The 16,226-nt window shown below is 40.9% G+C and overlaps 1 protein-coding gene across 1 annotated transcript in view; it reads left to right on the forward strand.

Annotated features, from left to right (window-relative positions):
* The window catches only part of PIK3C2G (phosphatidylinositol-4-phosphate 3-kinase catalytic subunit type 2 gamma), a 262,202-nt gene that overhangs the window by 228,471 nt on the left and 17,505 nt on the right, over nt 1-16,226 (forward strand). Inside the window, exon 32 of the mRNA XM_067558969.1 lies at nt 3,322-3,416. Within this exon, the coding sequence (XP_067415070.1) occupies nt 3,322-3,416 (95 nt within the window). The remainder of the gene's footprint in view (nt 1-3,321; nt 3,417-16,226) is intronic.

Here is a 16,226-nt window from a genome sequence, read left to right on the forward strand (position 1 = left end):
GGTTAAAAATTTAATAAATTGATTTTTTACATATAAAAATGCTGATTGCAAGTGAAGAATTCCTCCATTGGATGGCAAGTTTCACTTTCTAAAACGTTACTAGAACAGATAAAAAAGGAGGGGTGGAGCAAGGCATGATGCTCAACTGAACCCTAATGCTATAATATAGACTCTGAGGGCTGATGCTTTTTGTGAACTGCTGAAGTTGACCTCTTGCAATTCACAGAGACAATATAGCCCCCAAGAGAACTTTACCCTTGAGTTCAAACACACCTCCCTGGTGTTACGTTGTGTTTCGTGCTCAAGTATTCAATCCTCTACATTGGTACACTATTGGCACTATTTTTATGGCTGGGCATGAAAAGCTATTTAACCAATTTCCATGTGCTTCTAATTACCCAAGAGAGACACTGAACCTATGAAGTTCTGCAGCTCATTGGATTTTTCCTTCCCCTCCTCTCACTGTTAAAGTGATTCCTAGTGATGCACACCTAGTCACTATGCATCATCAGAAGGGGGTTGGGAGGAGATTGTTATAACACAATCATTCTAGCTTGCAAGGACATAAATTTGGCCAGTTAAAAAAATATTTTTGAAAAGAATAGGTATACAGCAGGAGACAGCTGCATCTTCGCTTTCTAGTTAGGCAGGTTTTATCTGTTCTGTGCAGTTTTCTGTTCATGAGTACTTAGCAAAGCTATCCCCCCATGTCGGAGATGCATGCCTTTCTATTTAAACCACTTTTTTTTTTTTTTGGGGGGGGGGGGGGGGGTGGGGAGATGAAAAAATATCATTCAGGTTCAGGAATGTGTGGATCTGGGTTTGGGGCTCTTTATGTACACAGGGAACGGCTATGAAATTCAGATTTGGATCTGATCTTTTCCAAATTTTGGGGAGATTTGGATTATCTAATGAATTATCTGGCTGCCATCATCATAACGTCAGAGCACCTCCCAAGTATCTATTCGTTTATCCTCAAAATCCTTTGTAAAATAAGACAATGCCCATTATATAAATGAGAGGGAGATGAAGACCCAGATTTTTAAGATATTTAGGCGTTCCGCTCATGTTCAAAAGTGACTTGGGCTCCTAAATCTCACTGAAAGTCAATGGGACTCAGGCTCCTAAGTGCCTAAATCACATTTGAAATGTGATGGGATTAAAGTAGGTATGTCACCCAGTGATAGATTCCCACACTCTGCATGATAGACACCGCACTCTTTCTCTAATGCTTTTGCTGTTAATGATGTAAGCATAACAGAACCCCACTCAGACTTGCATAGCTATATCAGCATTGTGGAGTTAACATCTGCTGCAGTGGGGGAGGGGGTAAAATCGTGCCCAGATGGCACCACCCCTCCACCAGCACCCCTCCAGAATTGTCCGGCAGAAACCCTGCCACACTCTGGGAGCACTGGGTGGGAGGGGAGGTGAAATCTGCGGAGAGGAGCCAGCCACAGACTCCAGCTGGTAACAACAGATGTGGCCAAAGCAAGAATTGCTACACTGGGGAGGGAGTGGGTAAAGTGGAGCCCAACCAAGGTCATCCTTCCGCCAACACCTTCCCAGTCTGGTGGCACTAGGACCCAGATGGTGTCTCTACTCTCACCACAAGGCATTGAAGGAGAGCTGTAGAGAGTGGCCAACCAGAGACTCCAGCCGGTAGGAACAGAAGCAGCCAAAGCTGGGACCACTGGACATTCCAGTTAAAACTGCACAGTGCTCTGCTCTGTGCTTACTGGCTGTTTGCTCCAGCCCTCCTCTCCACTGCCCTCAGTCTTAACATCTCAGCTTCACTCCACACCAGTCCCTCCTTATCCTCTTCTTCCCTACCCTGTCCGCCTCACCGTTCATTTAGCTTTTCATTTAGCTGATCACCCCCCTAAGTAACACCCTTAAGTAACAACCCGCCCACAAAAATGGTGGAACTAACATAACATTTGCAGCCATCCAATAGTTCACTCTGCTTGTGTGTTCTACTCCTTCCCCCAGTCAGTTTTGTCTATTTAGACAATATGGTCTCCTTGCTTCCTTGTTCACCCCTGTCTAATTGTATTAATCTGTTGTCTTATACTTAGATTGTAAGCTTTTTCTTCTGTGTTTATACAGCAGCTAACTACAGTGGGAGCCTGGTCCATGTCTGGAGTTCATAGGCACTACAATAAAATAAATATTAACAGGAGCAAACTTTTACTTTTGTCAGTCTAGTAAATCGATATACTGGACCAAATTCAGCCCTAGTGTAAATGAAATGAAACCCTACTTGTTTCAGTAAAGGTATAGTAGTTTGCATAGAGGGTGTTTTTTTACAGCAGGATAAATAACAAAGGTTAGCTAGCTCTCTGCAAAATCGTAGTGGAGACAAGAGACTGTAATTTTTACTTCGAGCAACATGAAGTCAACCACAGGTGGGGAGGTAAAATGTTGACCTTGACCTAGCTACAGCATGATAAAAGCTACCTGTGCCTCTCCTCTAGGATTCTACAGCAAGATTAACCCACAGTTAGTTATTCCATGGTTTAAAAAAAAAATCCACAACTCTTTTGGTGGTGAAGACATTTAGTCCAATGCCTCTAAAAGAACAAACAGGACGTTTTGAGTCAGTGTTCAGATATAAACCTGACTCTGCTTGCATTAGAGGGGATGGAATTTTTGCCACTGGCTTTGGTGTGACCAGGCTCAGACTCTAACTGCATATTAATAGGAATCTGTGCAAACCATCAGGACTATGTTATCGGGCCTGCAATTGGCAAAAATACAGTCATCTTTGCTTTGTCTTTATACCTAGTATCTTTAGCTATCATAAATCTACAGTTGTTTTGGAACCTTTCTGCAAACTTTTATGTGTCTATACATGTGAGTCAAATTCTGCACTAATTTACATGCCTTGCCTCCTATACAAATAGGAGTTTTTTGTTTTTCTCTCATTGCAAATTGAAACCCAGTGTAAGATTTTTAAAAAATATATAGGAAAATCACAAACACAACAGCTCAATGTTGTTATTTTTTCTAAAAAATACCTTTAGGCCATGGATGACTTAGTCATAACATTCCAGCTGAAATTCAGACTGATGGAAAATTTAAAATCTCACTCATAATAGAGATATGTTTAAAGTATGTAATGAAAGAATGAACGGTACATTTCAGCCACCTCTTTAATATTTATAACAAGCTCATCTCTAGTCTTTTCTAATTCCAGACCTTCTTAATCAGACAATATTTTGTTATACATATTATTTAAAATAGAAGTTCAATGCTTTAGCTATGCATTTCCATTAATATTTTCACTAACTGGAAATTCATCACTTTTGATTATTTCAGGTCCTAAATCTACTGACCAGAAACCTGGAGTGCAGTTAGTCATATCATATGAGAGCACCCGCCTGACAATATTGTTGAAACACATGAGGAACATTGTAAGTCCTTTTATCATAATTGAGCGCTCACATAGGCTTTATGTTAGCAGAGTGCTATGCTAACATTAATCCTCACAACGTCCTTTGGAGACAAATACATTTTACAGAAGGTTGTGTGACAATGCTTTTCATTTGGTCTTCCTTTGATCTTTCAATCAGATTTGAAGGTGTGATACTGAAGCTAGCAGCATTAGTTTCATGGCCAGTGATGAGCTCCTAATGGCAATGCACAAAGATTAGGTGCCCATGATGGCTCTTTCAGCTGCCTTTGATATTACTCACGCTAAGTTGTTGTTGACTCCTGCCACGAGTGGATGGCATCATGTGTCAGTGGCTCTGTTCCTTTCTTGGTGAAGTCCCAGCTGGAGAGTACTTGCTACTCCCAGAGTTCTTTCACGTGGGATTCTACAGGTATTCCAGTTCTCCTGTTCAACATACATGTGAAGCTCAGGGACATCATTTGCTATTTGGCAAGGGGGCATAGTGCCCCCTGGGACTTTTCATAGGTCTATATGCTCCATTATTGTCTTCCATTCTCCTCCTTCCCCAAATTATAATCACATCTAATGTTCTGTGTGCTGACAAAACTCGTTCCTTTCCCTCTCATGCCGCATTTTTTCTGAAATGACTCCTCCGGTGAAGTTGCTAAAGGAAATACTGAGCTGGGTTAGGATGCGAAGTCACTGGTATGATGACAATGCTCAGCTCTACTTCTCTCTCTCATCAGAGCGAGATGGTAAAATTCTCTGCTTTCCTATAGTCTGGCTGTGACAGGAGTAGACTGGCAAGGCACAGTTCAGACAAGCTGGTTGGCTGAGGGCATTAGTTCTCAAACTGGGGGTTGCACGCCCTCAGGGGGTCGCAACATGGTTACATGGGGATCATGAGCTGTGAGCCTCGAGCCCAGCCATCCATGGGGCTGTGAGGCCACAGCCCCACCATCTGTTGGCTGTAAGCCCCAAGCCTGGCCCCGCCCAGGGCTGTGAGCCCCGAGTGCCGCCACCTGTGGGGCTCTGAGCCCCGAGCCCAGCCACCTATGGGATTGTCAGCCCCAAACCCTGTCAGCCATGGAGCCGGGAGCCCCAACCCCAGCCAGGAGGAGGGTTGTGAGCCGCAACCTCATGCATGGAGCTTGGGTTGCTTTCAGCAGAAGGTAAAGTGCATGTCACCTAATGTGATTGTCACTCATTGTGGAATCATCATCAAGTCCTAGCTGCAAAGACATTGCCAATGTGCCTTAATGCTGTGGCGGATGTTGTTATATGAGCAGTGAACTACATTAAAGCATATGCTCTGAATAGTCATCTCTTTTGAGAGCTCTGCAGCTAAACAGGTGGTGAATAAGAAGTTCTGCTTTCCACACTCAAGTCCAATGGCTTTTAAAGGGAACGCGCATCAAAGTGCGTTTTTCTACTTCGTGAAAAGATGGCAGAGTATTTCCTGTGAAAAGAGAAACAAGAGATGAACAAAAAGTTCAGTGACAAGAAATGCTTTTCTGCTTGGTATACCTAGCTGATATCTTTGATAGCCTTAATGACCTCAATCTGTCGCTTCACGGAAAACGTTCAACATTAATAGACCTGACTAATAAAATCAAAGCCTTCCAGATGAAATTGGCTCTGTAGTGCAGGTAGTTGGACACAAACAGATAAGGCATGTTTCTGACACTTTCTTCATTCAGCGAGCAGGAAGAAGTCCACATTCATAGTGTTCTCAAGTCAGCTATCAGTGAACATCTAAGAGCTTTCACAAAGAGTTCTCGCACAACTTCCCAGTGCTACCAGAAGCACTTTATTCACCCTTACAGTGTGACAGCAGAGCAGTTACCTACTGAGGATATTCACGCACAGTAACAATTTGTCGACATGATCAATGATGATGAAGTGAAAGCAATACTCACACAGTTGTCTCCAAACTGTTTGAAAGGGGTGACCAGTACAAAAAGTTTGAGAACCACTGGCTTAGGGGATCTTGTGAGGGCAGTATGTGTTATGCTTTAGCTCTGCTCCTGACTTCAACCCCGCAGGGGGTCACCAGGGGCTTTAGCCCCACAGGGAGTGCCGAAGCTTTAACCCTGGTGCTAGGGTCTCCCTGTGGCTTCTCTCCCAGCTTCAGCCCCATGACGGCATTGGAGCTCAGGGTACCAGGCTTCAGCCATGGGGCCCCACGGCCCCCTAAAACTGACTTATAGCACCCCCCTTAGAGGGCCACCGATCCCTGGTTTAGAACCACTGCCCTAGATCAATCTGTCTATCTCTTTTTGAGTTGAATATGAATTAGAAAGTACAGCAAGTTTGTACTTTATTCAACACATGTTAAATCTATTTCAGATCTATTCAGTCTTACTACTTTTTCAGTGTCTTACTACTTACAATATTTTTAGTGGTTCATCTATACAGAAATTAATTTGTTTTGTTCCATCATTTATAGTAAATACTTTTTGCACTTTCCCCTCCCCCTGCCTAAAACAATGTATGTGATATTTTCAAATGTTTAAATAATTGTATTGGGCCAAATTCATTCTTAGTGTAACTTCATTGAATTCACTGGATTTTCAGTGGGAGATGAATTTGAATCATTGAAAGAAACATTACTAATTATGATTTGTGTTGTGGTACATCCTAGAAGCTTCATTCAGGGATCAGGGCCACATTGTGCTATGTCCTCTACACACACACAATAAACAAGACATTCCTGCCCCAGACAGCTTCTAGTGTAACTATATGATGAGAGACAACAGGTGGAGAAAATCAAACAGGTTATGGAAGAATAAGGTATCTGTGAAACTATCATGCTTATAGCTATTGTCAAGTGTTGTGTAGCCTTCATAGCAGAGCTGGGTTTCAAGGAGGTCAATGTAGCAGTTTTGCAGATTTTTACAAGGAGCTTCTCCCAGGCATATGAGAATGCAAAGAGGTGTTTAAGGTACAGCTGGTCTGGTTTGTGGAAGGCTGGCTTTGTTGGCAGAGTGGAGGTAGGAATCAACAGCTCTATAACTCTATAATTTCAGTCCATGATGCATTATTTTCCCACTGTTGTAACCTAGAAAGAAACTTGGAGAAATGAATGTATGTATTTTATTCCTAATCTCTGAAATTCTTAGGTCTGCTTCAAGATGCACCTTGTTCCTCCCTAATACAGGAAATATTTCAATCACTGAAAGAAGTTCTTAAAGTCCTTCCTAAAAACAGTCTATTGAAGTATACTTTGAAGAATAAGTACAGAGTGAACTAGTTTAATAGATTTTAAGGCTAGAAGGAACCACTAATCTGCTCTCACCTCCTGTTTTACACAGGCCATAGTTTCACCAAAGGAGTTCCTGCATCTTTTCCTACAACTTGACTAGTAAGACAATTTGAGCAGCAACGCATGCAAAGAGTTGTAGAATTGGTTGCAAATGCTTGTGCACACTTCATTTTAAATACTATGGGTAAACAGTGAAAGCAGAGAAGTTCTGTTAAACTAGTATTTATTGACATATTAAAAGTGCTCCCAACTCTCATGATTTTATTGAAAGTCTCATGATCAAGAATGTTTTTCTTGAATCCCTAGCATCACATGAATATACCAGATTCCCAGTTTTCATTAATTGAGAAATCAAGTTTCTAGCCCTCATGGTAGCCAAGGAAAGTTGAAAGCATAACTCTAAAAGGTGCAGAGAGCCAGAAGATCGATGAAGATTCAAAATGTTTTATTTTTGAAATCTCATGTTTTTGTAAATCAATCATGATTTTTTTGAGCCCTGACTCAGGATGTTTGAATGCTTAGGGTTGGCAATTCCATATTAGTGCAGAGACGCAGAGAAGTTGGAAGGCTATAAACAAAAAGGTAAGCGTTGGCAGAAGGGGATTGGGGAGTGGTGGGAAGGAGAGTGAGGAAGAAAGATAGAGATTGCCTCAGAGAGAGAGGGTACGGCAGAAGAGAGAGGGGGACAGCATGGCAGCAACTGAAAAAGAGAGTTCCTGAGACTGGAGCGGAAGATATGGAATTCAAGGAGAGGAAAGTTTTGTCTGGCATCTGAAAGAACTTGCCAGCAAAGAGCAAGAACATATCTCTAAGGGAGCAAAACAGATGTTTAGAAAAAGAAAGAAAAAAGGCCCCAAAAAGTCAAGACAAAGACCTGGGCCTCTAGAAGTAGGATGGGAGGAAGGTATGGAGAGAAAGGGAGCACTGTAAACAATGAAAGACAGACTAAGCAAGAGAGAGGGGAAAAATCCTTAAAGCCCAGCACATGCAGTTGTAGCATCATAACCATTGTTAACACTCAGAGGGCACAAGGTGGGTCAGCTAATGCAAAGGGAAGTCTTCAGGGCTAAATTAATCTAAACATTATCATGGAAATGCATCACAGATTGGACCCTGGAAACTGACACAGAAGTGGGAAGGAAGCAAATGCTCAGTGTGGGGATTTGACTAAGTTTCCCAGGTAAGTCGGGCTGCATCCCTCTGTCTGGTAGTTCTGTGGTAATAGCCCTGCCTGCTGCTGGAAGAGATGTCTGTGCAAGTGCAGGCAGCTCCAGCAGCTGCAAAAACATTAATGCTGCTGCCCTGTGTATTTGCCCCATGACAACTAAATCAGATGCATATGTAGGCTACTGGATACACTTCACAGCCAGACATCAGGAGGAGTGCAGAAATCTTAGACTCATAGACTTTAAGGTCAGAAGGGACCATTATGATCATCTAGTCTGACCTCCTGCACAATGCAGGCCACAGAACCTCACCCACTCACTCCTGTAATAAATCTTTAACTTATGACTGAGTTATTAAAGTCCTCAAATCATGGTTTAAAGACTTTAAAGTACAGAGAATCCACCAGCAAGTGAGCCATGCCCCATGCCACAGAGGAATGCAAAAAAACCCCAGGGCCTCTGCCAATCTGCCCTGGGGGAAAAATCCTTCCTGACCCCATATATGGCAATCAGCTAAACCCTGAGCATGCGGGCAAGACTCACCAGTCAGACACCTGGAAAGAATTCTCTGTAGTAACTCAGAACACACCCCATCTAATATCCCATCACAGGCCTTTGGGCATATTTACCACTAGTAGTCAAAGATCACTTAATTGCCAAATTAGGCTGTCCCATCAGACCATCCCCTCCATAAACTTTTCAAACTGTCTTGAAGCCAGCTAGGTTTTTTGCCCCCACTGCTCCCCTTGGAAGGCTATTCCAGAACTTCACTCCTCAGACTTTTCTCCAGGCTCACAACTAACAAAAGACACCATCCATCCTTACTTCACTTGCTTCCTGTTCTCAGAAACTGATTTCTTTTTCTCCATCTGATGGTCAGTGATGCTGTAAAATCTTTTGTGAGCTGAAAAGAAATGTGACATAGTATCGTTTTCTTTGGTGTTTTTTCTTCCATTATGTTTAGTTCAAGGGAGAGGGAATAATAGAATGTGTGTGTATGTGTGCACATGCGCACAAACATATGTACTGTGGACTAATATCCAAATCTAGACAAAATCTACCTCAATGAGCCTCATAGACTCTGCAGCTGTGGAAACTAGATACTGTTCTGAGTGGTAAATGAATGTCCCACTGCACAATAATAACAGAGAAGTTCCCTTATTCCCAGGCTTGCAAGTAATTACAAAACAAAAATTTTAGAGAACTGTCCACCAAACCCATGAGTCTTCATCCTCATGCTACTTCCTACACCAAGACGAAGTATTAGGACTGTCCCTCCTCATAAAGCCATGGGTTCACCCCATTCACCCATGGCTGACCAAGAGAAGATTTTTCACATTAGTGCAGGATCTATCTCTGTTTTGTTTCATTGATGTGAATGAGGGATGTTTAATAGACTTCAAAATGGGCAGCAATGCAGCATGGGATTCAGGCATAGGTGCAACCACTGGAAGGAAGAAGCAGGAACATTTCTTCCCTCCTTCTCCCTCCCCTTTTTACTATATTGCATATGTCCTCCTCAGTACAGCTGTAAATTCACTCCTGGGCTTTGTGTCAGATATAGCAATTTTCTGCAATTGTAGGAAATTGTCCGCCCTCTTTCTTGGGAGATCTTATTGAATTAAGTTGAAATATCTTTGGGGTCCATTGTATTAAATGAATGGTTTGCGTATTACTGTGGGCCAAAATTGTATGGAACCTCTCATGGGGGGAGATGTGACAGATGGGAGACCTGGGGGTTCAAAGGACTCTGTTGAACAATGTGCCAGAGATAAATGGACTTTTGTAACACAAAGCATAAAATGGTTTTCCTGGGGCCATCTAGGAAGAGGTGAATGTAAATTCCCCTCCTTCCATAATGCAAAAACCAAGCCTTTTGAAGCTATACTTTGAGGAGTGAGCCATTGTCTACTGATCACCTGTTACATGAGGCCAAGATCAAAGGCCCAAGTTGTATACAGGAAAGACTGAAATATCCATGGTTGTTCTGATTCTGAATTTGAGACAGTTGTGAACTTGGAGAAATTCAGGTGCAATTTTCCTGATCTATGACACCACTTTCCCATATGTGCCTTGGCCCAATTACCATGTTGCTCAAAGTTGTCTTTATTACAGGTATAAGTGTGAAATCTTCTTTCTATCTCAATTTGGTTAGTTCCCAATCTAGGAGAATGCCCCTGTGAACAACTTCATTGTTTGGGGAATGAGACCTATTCAGCCTTAATGGTTTATAAGCACTCAGCCTATATGTGCATTACAAGTGTTCACCCTCAGAGCTTTGTCACTCAGGGGTGTGAAGAGATGTGATCCCTGACCAACATAGCTTGGCTCACAAAAGCCCCTATGTTGATGCAGATATACTGGCAAATCTGCACTTTATTGGTATATAGCTATACCAACAAATCCTTCCAAGTGTAGACCTGTATCTACCTGTGGATGAGGGTGTTGAAACTGTCTGTTATCCTCTTGTTAGACTAATGCACACAGCACTTAAATCACATTTTGGGATACAGATTGGTAATATGGCAATGCACCCCATGTTCATCAGAGTGGGATGCAAAGCCAACAGGAGGTTTTGCTCTCCTACCACAATCTCCATCACCAATTTTCCAAAGAAGGGTGAATATCTGCTAAGAGAATTGCCTTCAGAGTTCCAACACTGAATCAAGCCAGCCCTTCTCTCTCAGTCACAAAACAACAGCTCTCTCATGGTTTTCCTGCTCTCATGTGGGATGGACAATCCCCACTCCTAGTGCTGCTCAAGCAAGTGAAAATGTCTGTGCCACTGACCTCCATCATTGTGTGTCTTCTATTTTTATTCATGAAAGGGGAAAAAAAAAAAAAGCAATGAAGTTGTTTGCAATCACGAGGAGGGAAAGAAATTTACAAGCAGAAAAGAAAGCAAAAAGGTTAAATGATCATAGGGAACAAAGAGAAAGCAGCAAAATGTGTTTAAAGTTTTATAGAAGAAAGAAAGCACCAGAGAGTGAGAAAATACCTCATTTTGTGCAGTCAGCTACTATTGTTTTGGTTAGTATCTTAAGAAATGTTTACTTTATGCTCCAAGATCCACCATGGAAATATAATGGATTATTATTCTAATTATCATTTACTTCAGTAATTACTTTAAAGGTGATTTTCTTTCAAATATTTTGATTAAATACTTGGAAATTATTTTATTGTTTATTTTTCTAAGTGTATTAACTATACCAGGAGTTTAAATTCACAGGAAAAGAGAAAATTTAGACACAGAGGAGAGCGGGAGGCACATGGTACATTAGGATGTACAAATCTGGAAAAAAAATCATATCATGGGCCTGGAGGGTCCTTTTTAAATAAGAACACAACCTCTAGTTTGCACAGCTCTGCTATCATTTTATCCTCCAGGTCTATAAACCTTATTAATCCATTTCTTGAAGGAACTTCTTGTTTTTTAATACCACTATCAAGGTTCTGATTTTCTTTTTCTTTTTTTTTTAGCACTCTAAATTTAGACTTAGCCCCAGACGAGGCTATCTTTTCAAAAGAGAAGGCATATTTGTTTGTTGTTTAGCTGCATTTTATGGTGCAGGCTTTAGCTTTTCCCAGGAACACGGAGTTAAGTTACATATTAACTGGGCTTTGTTACTAAGAAAAATTAAATGGTGTGTGTATTTAATACTCTTCATAGAACCTCTGCATTTATCACTCAAATTTAATTTAGTCAGGATTCAGATACTATTTATTCTGATGACTCGGGTGTTGTGACTGATTTCCTCTGTGGATTTTCCTTTTCCTCCCTTCGTGGATTATAATCAAATCTCTTTCATGTCTGCATTTAGAATACAACTATGTTGCTATAGGGCTGTGAAAACTTTTTGTATCTATTTACCATAGTTTTATTATAGCACATTTAATATTTAGTCATCTTTCTTTCATTATTAAAAACTTTAATTCTCAGGCGAGGAAGGGGAGTGTGTGTCTGTGTGGAGGGATGAAGATGAGCAAAAGGTAGGAGTGGCATCTGCTGGGGAGTTTTGTGTGAGAGTGGTAGAAGGCAGTAGCTGAAAGTGGGAGACAGGAGGAGCCATAAGCAATTTTTATTTGTAAAGGGAAGAAGGCAGTTGCGAGTTGAAGAGCTCCAGTCTATTTTATTGGGGATGGAAAGTAGAAGAAAGGAAGTTACTTATAGAGGCGGGAAGACAGCAGTTGTGAATGAAAGTTATCTGTTTTTTTTTTTTTTTAAGAAGATTGAAAATGTATGATGGAGCCTTTTCTGGATAAAGAGAACAGCAGCTGAAACCAGGAAAAGTTCAGGAGCTACCAGAATGTTTCATCCAGGGATGGAAGGCAGCAGGAACGTCAGAAGATTGAGTATCAACAGCTTTTAGACCAGGGCCAAAAAGAGAGCGGGACTGAGTTTGTGAGGAATACCCGCCTGAAGGAAACATTTCATTTAGGAAGTAGTGCTGTCTAATAACGCTAACATTGCCCCCAAGTATCTAACTTTTACTTTCACAAGCTTTCCCTTCAGACTCTCATGCTAAAGAGACTCAGGATTCAGTCTGTCATGCTGAATTTCAGTGCTTTAAATATGCCAAATTTAGAAGAAACCCTTATGGCTTTCTTAGTGTCAAAGAAAATTCCATCATAAAGGAGAGTTGGGTAGTCAGCAAGACTCAAGGGGAAATGGATGGCTAACAGAATGCAATTTTTGTAGAAAATTTCATTTCTTCTCTCTTTTCCCAAAATATAACTAGTGTATTTAATATTGAATTACAAAAATCCATAACCTGTCTATGTGGATTTCTGTAAGTAAATATCAAATACTACTTTTAGTTTTGGAAATCTAACATGGAATGAATTATGAAACTTTGCTACAGAGGGTGTATTCTGTGAGCCACATTTTTAATACTAAATTATGGATATGAAAAGAAGTGCCTCTTTCCATTGACTGGCACCCAAAGTTTACCAACTGTTCTGCACAAAACTTGAATGGTCTTGTGAATCTGCATCTCAGGTTGTGCCTTTTTTGGTAGTGTTTTTTCATACTGTTGCTTCATTATCATCCTCCCTATAAACAACTTTTACACCAGTGCATGACATTTTAGAAACTTCTATGAAAACACACAAAATTAAAATAAAACTGGATGTGTCTAATACCTGTGGAGGCCCCATTGGATTAGGAATAGTGGATCCAGAATGTCATTTACTCTCCCTTTATAACATTTCCACTACCTCCTTTGTTGTTTTAGGAGAAACTGACATATCAAAAGCAGCCCGGTGACTATTTTCAGGATTCTGCTTATTTTGGAACATGCTGTGATGTGTTAACTAGTTGGAATTTTTTTAACAGTGATCTAACCATTTGACCCTGAGATGGCCAATGTGTTGAAGAAATTGACCAAAAAGTTCTTTATACATTGGAAAACATTCCACCAATTTATACATCACAGCACGTTCCAAAATAAGCAGAATCCTGAAAATAGTCACAGACCTGCTTTTGATATATTAGTTTCTCCTAAAACAACAAAGGAGATGATGAAAATGCTATAAAGGGAGAGTAAATGACATTATGGATGCACTATTCCTAATCCAGTGGGGCCTCCATAGGTACCAAACACAACTAGTTTGATTCCTTGTGCTTCTGAAAAATCTTACCCCATGTTTATTTACAGAACAGGTATACTTTGGAGTTATTGAGACCAGCATTTCAGCCTGATATTCTTTCATTTACTTGAACTTGATGTAATTCCAATGATCGAGTTACACTGATGTAGTCTGAATCAGGAGGAAGTCAGAGGAGAATCAGGTTGTTTGTCATTAGATGCAATGACAGCTATGAAATGAAAGCTAGCAGTGGAGAGCATCATTCTGAGGAAAGTAACATTTGCTCGTGTTTTCTCCTTTTTCCCCCTTATTCAGATAAGTGCTGACCTTAGAACAGACAGTCACTTCAAAAAGGTTTCTTGATAGTACTGCCATGTGAATCCCATCCTTGATTTCACACTGAGATTCCCAAATTGACAAGATTTCCCAATTGTTCCTGGGAGGGTGGGTCTGATCATCATGATTTTTAATGAAGAAACTAACGCCGCTTCTGTGACCTCGTCAGGTCTTATTACATGCCTTGTCTCAGGAAATCGCTCAGTGAAACAGGTTCTTCACAAGGCAACACTGAGCTGCTAGGCAAATTGAGAAAAGCCATCCCAAATACCTCATGCAACAGAGATTATATAAGGGTTTGCCTATTAGGTACAAAATTAATATTCAGCTCCCATCTCAAATGTGTTAGCATTAGCTTTGATCTATGTCATTCTGGGTTTCCTGTTCTTCAGGTTTAGGCATCTGTATTAAGTTATGCATTGTCTGAGATAAACTCATGTCTGAATATCATGTTTTTCAAAGGCAACTACAGTAAATTTCATGGACCAGTCACTCCTAAACACAGCTGTTTTGGGATGTTAAAAGTTGCCTACCCTGATTACCATTATTCATTGTTCTATCGTAACTCCAACCAGCTTGCCCCTACCAACCCAGACTCTTGGATAAGTGAGTCCCATTCAAAGGGTCCTGGCAGAACCAACGGCACCAGCAGAATCTGGGTTCAGATAGTGTTGCTACATTGTGGGACAAGTTGCCCTCACCACCTGGAGATCTGCCTGGTGATTAAGGTATTCACCTGGGAGGTGGGAAGTTAAATCCCTTCTCTGAACTGGTGAAGAGAAGAAATGAATTCATATCTATCACTCTGATGAGTGTCTTAATCACCAGACTATAGATCATTCTAACTTTCTCTCTCTGGTCCATTGAATATTTAAGTACCTCCAGCAGGAAAGATTTGAAAGCAGTATAGCCTATACCCTGGTAGAACTGTTTCAACAGAGAGATTGAGAGCAGAATAGCCTACAGTCTGGTGCTTAGAGCACTTATTTGGTAAGAGGAGGGCTTCTTTCAAGTCCCTTCGCCTGCGTGGGTATTTGAACCTGGGTCTGGTACATTCCAGGCAAGTGCCCAAACAATTTGTAAAGGAGAAAAAACTTTCTCTTTCTCATGCCCAATATTTGCCCCAATTTTTCAGGTTGCAAGCCCAACCAAAAAATCAGTTATTCACTCAACTCTACTTCCATCAACTCAGCAGCTGAAGCTAATGCAGAGCATGATACCTCACTTACTGAATATGGAATTTTTCACCATGATCATGTGACATGAGTGCTCTGTGAATGCTGAATCTTGGTTCCTGGGTAGCATAGAAGATGCTGCTTTTAAGCTTGAACTGCATGCCCCCTTCTCAGTTGAAAAGAGAGAGAGCTGCTGTCAGTGCATTCTCCATGAGGGACCGTGAATTTTGGAATCCATTCTCCCTTTTGATCTGAGCTATGTTGACCTTTCAGGATATGCTGAAAAGCTCACCTCTTTTTCCCAGAAGAGGGAAGGGTGTGAGGATCTGAACACCTTGGGCTGATGTTTAAGGCTCAATTGGTTTGTTCCTTCCCAGGTTTGGGGAGACTGCTGAGTTTACTTTTGTTTCTGCTAACATGATTGGATTTTAATATATAATGACAGGTCCTAAAACCCTGGAGAGGGGTTTTTCAATGGATTGTATGACTCCAAATACAGTGTTAATTCAACAAGGCACTAAACTGTCCTATAAAATTGACTGTTAGTCTCAATGCCCTAGTGAAGTTCCTATTTGAGTAATTGCATCCTAAATTCCATATGTATTCCTAAATAATTTAAATTCCGTATGTATTTCAAACTGAATATAGTCTTTTTCACTTCCTGTCCTATGCTCTTAGTGGGAAAAGGAGGGATGGGGGAGAGTTTGATGATTTGTATAAGGCCAACAGAGTGCTATATAAGCAGTAGTAACAACATTAGCATAGTAACATTAAGCTGGATGGTTGACCAAGTTGTATACTGTGAGAAGTCACTTTGTGTCATCAACTAATTGTTCTATATACACACATACATGCAACGTCCCTTCTATATAGATGTTATTTATTGCTAGGATGCCTGTAGCCTCTCCATTTAAAAGATATGTTATTGTTACTGTTGGAAAACCTAACATTTCTGGTCCCAGTCTGTGAATTATCAAAATGTGAGCAACTACTCTGTAATGGGTCCAGTGCAGCTGAAATGAGGAATATAGATATGCTTGTACAGCTAAAATAACACGCTGAGCCCATTCACTCAGAAAATTCTTTTATTTGTTAGTTTTCATGGATTTTCATTTCAATTTCTGTCCATGGATGTCCACTTCCTTCAGGTGCTTGCAAACTGGCCAGTCTATTTTCTTTCTGAAAGCCTAAAAACCCCCTCAAAATGGCTGATATTTTGAAAAACAGTTGTGATGTTATGTTACATGCTGTGCTGTCTAAATGCATGTTGTGTTGTCAATAAGTTGATAGCCACTAGT

Source organism: Emydura macquarii, unplaced genomic scaffold (genome assembly GCF_026122565.2).
Source record: "Emydura macquarii macquarii isolate MOO-44397 ecotype Brisbane River unplaced genomic scaffold, CSIRO-AGI_Emac_v2 contig_2205, whole genome shotgun sequence".
Classification (NCBI taxonomy): domain Eukaryota; kingdom Metazoa; phylum Chordata; order Testudines; family Chelidae; genus Emydura; species Emydura macquarii.